This window comes from Octopus bimaculoides, chromosome 9 (assembly GCF_001194135.2).
Source record: "Octopus bimaculoides isolate UCB-OBI-ISO-001 chromosome 9, ASM119413v2, whole genome shotgun sequence".
Lineage (NCBI taxonomy): Eukaryota > Metazoa > Mollusca > Cephalopoda > Octopoda > Octopodidae > Octopus > Octopus bimaculoides.
Genome location: NC_068989.1, coordinates 76256957 through 76259842, shown reverse-complemented (window position 1 = coordinate 76259842; position 2886 = coordinate 76256957). Strand labels below are relative to the sequence as shown.

At 36.1% G+C, this 2886-nt stretch overlaps 1 protein-coding gene across 5 annotated transcripts in view; it reads right to left on the bottom strand.

Annotated features, from left to right (window-relative positions):
• LOC106868256 (uncharacterized) overlaps positions 1-2886 on the bottom strand; it is a 168616-nt gene that overhangs the window by 10641 nt on the left and 155089 nt on the right. For all 5 annotated transcript variants that reach the window (XM_014913427.2, XM_052970798.1, XM_014913428.2 and 2 more), the window contains exon 11: positions 1261-1366. In XM_014913427.2, coding sequence (XP_014768913.1) covers positions 1261-1366 — 106 coding nt within the window. The remainder of the gene's footprint in view (positions 1-1260; positions 1367-2886) is intronic.

The following is a 2886-nucleotide window of genomic DNA, read 5'->3' as shown; positions in this document are numbered from 1 at the left end:
ATATATTCATGTACTATAATCATGTACTCTTGAAGCAAATTCTACCACTACTACGACTAATACTACTACTACTATTACTATTACCACTACTACTACTACTATTACTATTACCACCACTACTACTACTACTACTACTACTACTACTACTACTACTACTACAAGATAAGTGGATGATAAACATTTGAACAGCTATGGTCGTGTACATTAGAAGCGGAAGGCATTGCGTCATATGGGTTCCGGGCTCACTGAACAACAAGCCTTTTGACCACTGAAACTGTGACATCATTAGTGAATGTCTTTGTCACTTTACTGATAGAACTGTACATCAGATGCTAGTGGACAACATACTAAACAAGGGTTATATCAGTGAAAAGTATATGCATATATTGCATCTTGATATGTACTGGTTGTTGATGTTATCATTCCCTCCAGCATATTTATGATTGTGTGGGCGTTAGTAATTGTCTACTTCTTTTGGCTGTGCAAACACAAGAATGCCTTTAGATGTCCTAACGAGGTCTAATAAGATAGGAATATATCAGAGGATTATTCATCGATCTCCCAGTGCTTTGCCTGTTTTTCCCCACAAAGCAAAATACGTTAGACAATCAAATTAACGTTTGGAAAAAGAAATGTTGCTAGTTGTCATTTAACATCATTAATTGTTCATTCAGCTATACATTATAATGGTCTCTGTCTAAACTGTCCCAGAGCAATGGTCTGAAGAATGCATCGTCTTGGCTAAGGACAGTTATAGCAAATGTGCGCAGCACAGTTCGTCCATATCTCAACTACCGCCATAGAAAGAGGCGCAGTCCATCCAGCACTTATGCATGTTAACAAACCCTCATCAACATTCCAGTGTAACTGCTGCTAATTTCAGTATTATTAGTCGAGGCTGTGTGATAAGAAGCTTGCTTCCCAACCACATGGTTCAAGGTTCAGTCCCACTGCGTGACACCTTCGTACAATCAGTATAGTTTCTTCTATAGGCATGAAACTTTATAAATTTAGTTGTGTTGAAATATAAATGTGTAATGCTGTCTCCCTTTTAAACGCGAATGAGATAAAGGCAACTCTCATTCCGAACATGTGTATATCCCAAACTTATTTCCAGCCTCTTCGACCTAGTGCAAGAACACTTGCTTCCGCTTTCTTTCCTAAGAATTTCAACAGCCCACGCCTACCCTACAATCTCCAAAGTCATTGTACACAATTTTTTTTTTGAAAATATCTAATAAAAACAAAACATCTGCTTACCTCGTCTTCGCTGTAATCTTTTACGACCAGCAACATGAAAGCGATCAGTTGATAGCCAAGTCTCTTTACACTGGCTGTCCATAGTGCTAACAGTTGGACCCTCATTCTGAAAGGAAGAGAACAATAACAATTGTAAAGTACGGCAAAAACGACAACAATAACAACGATAAATAACTAAGTCTAGAGATGAATGGGAGAGAGTTAGAGAATTCGATCAAGAACACTACATTAATTATTCCCACTTTTTTTTAGTTCGTCCATGAACCGTCTTCTAGCAAATTCAAACCAGCAAAGTCGACCTCAGTAGAATATGAACTCAACGTGAAGACGGACGAAATACCTCTAAGCGTTAATACTACTACTACTACTACTACTACTACTACTACTACTAATAATAATAATAATAATAATAATAATAATAATAATAATAATAATAATAATAATAACCTTTTCTACCATTGGCACAAAGATTGATATTCTGGGTGGGGCGAGGGGAGCGAGATTAGTCGATTAGATTTACTTTAGTGCTCCTATTTCATAGCCATCCCTCCACGAAAGGATGAAAGGCAAAATCGACCGCGGCAGAATTTAATCTCAGAAGATGAAACCGGAAGAAAGGCTGCTAAGCATTTTACCCGGTACGGTAACGATTCAGGTGAAAAAACATCCATTCATGAATTTATTATTTTTTTTACATACATATTTTACGTGTGAATTTGCGTGTATAAACTCGGGATGCATACAATGAGCTTCTCTGCCCTAGGTGTACGGAAAACACTCGGCGAGAAATGGAAGAAAATTTGAAGAAGAAAAAAAAACATAATAATAATAATAATCCTTTCTACTATAGGTACAAGGCTTGAAATTTGGGGGAGGGGACTAGTCGATTACATCGACCCCACTGTTTCACTGGTACTTAGTTTATCGACCCCCGAAAGGATGAGAGGTGAAGTCGACTTCGGTGGAATTTGAACACAGATTGACAGAATAATAGAAACGCCTGATTTAGTAGCAGTAGACAAAGAGAATAGAAAGTGCTTTACAGTCCCACATGATGAGAAGTTCAATATTAGAAGTGTAGGGAAAATACAAAAATACTGGGAGTTAGACATTGAGGAAAGTGCGGGTAAAATGTATCCCTGTAGTTGTAGGTGCATTAGGAACTATCCCTAAAGATTTCAACAGATGCATAAAGGAAACGGGCATAAAACCTAGCTTAATGCAGATCCAGAAAACAATGTTATTAGGGACCGCTGGGATACTTAGCAAGGTTCTTGGCTTGTAAGTTTACTTGTTGTAGCCCGATGTTACCAATTTTTCTTTTCTGAAAGTTTAATCTGTTGTGCGTATATGAAATAGTAATAATAATAATAATAATAATAATAATAATAATAATAATAATAATAATAATAACTGAACTACCAGAAAATTCAAAAATGAAAGAAATTCAAAAAAATAGTGTTCAAGAGAATTGCCTATATCCTACATAAAATATTGTCTAGGTAATCCCCAAAATATTCTTAATCTGTAAACAGTGTCAGAATACTTTTAAATGTACATAACAGTAAACACCTTTTTCTGTCATCTTGACATCAGACTATCTTATAATCAAATTACTTTTAGCAC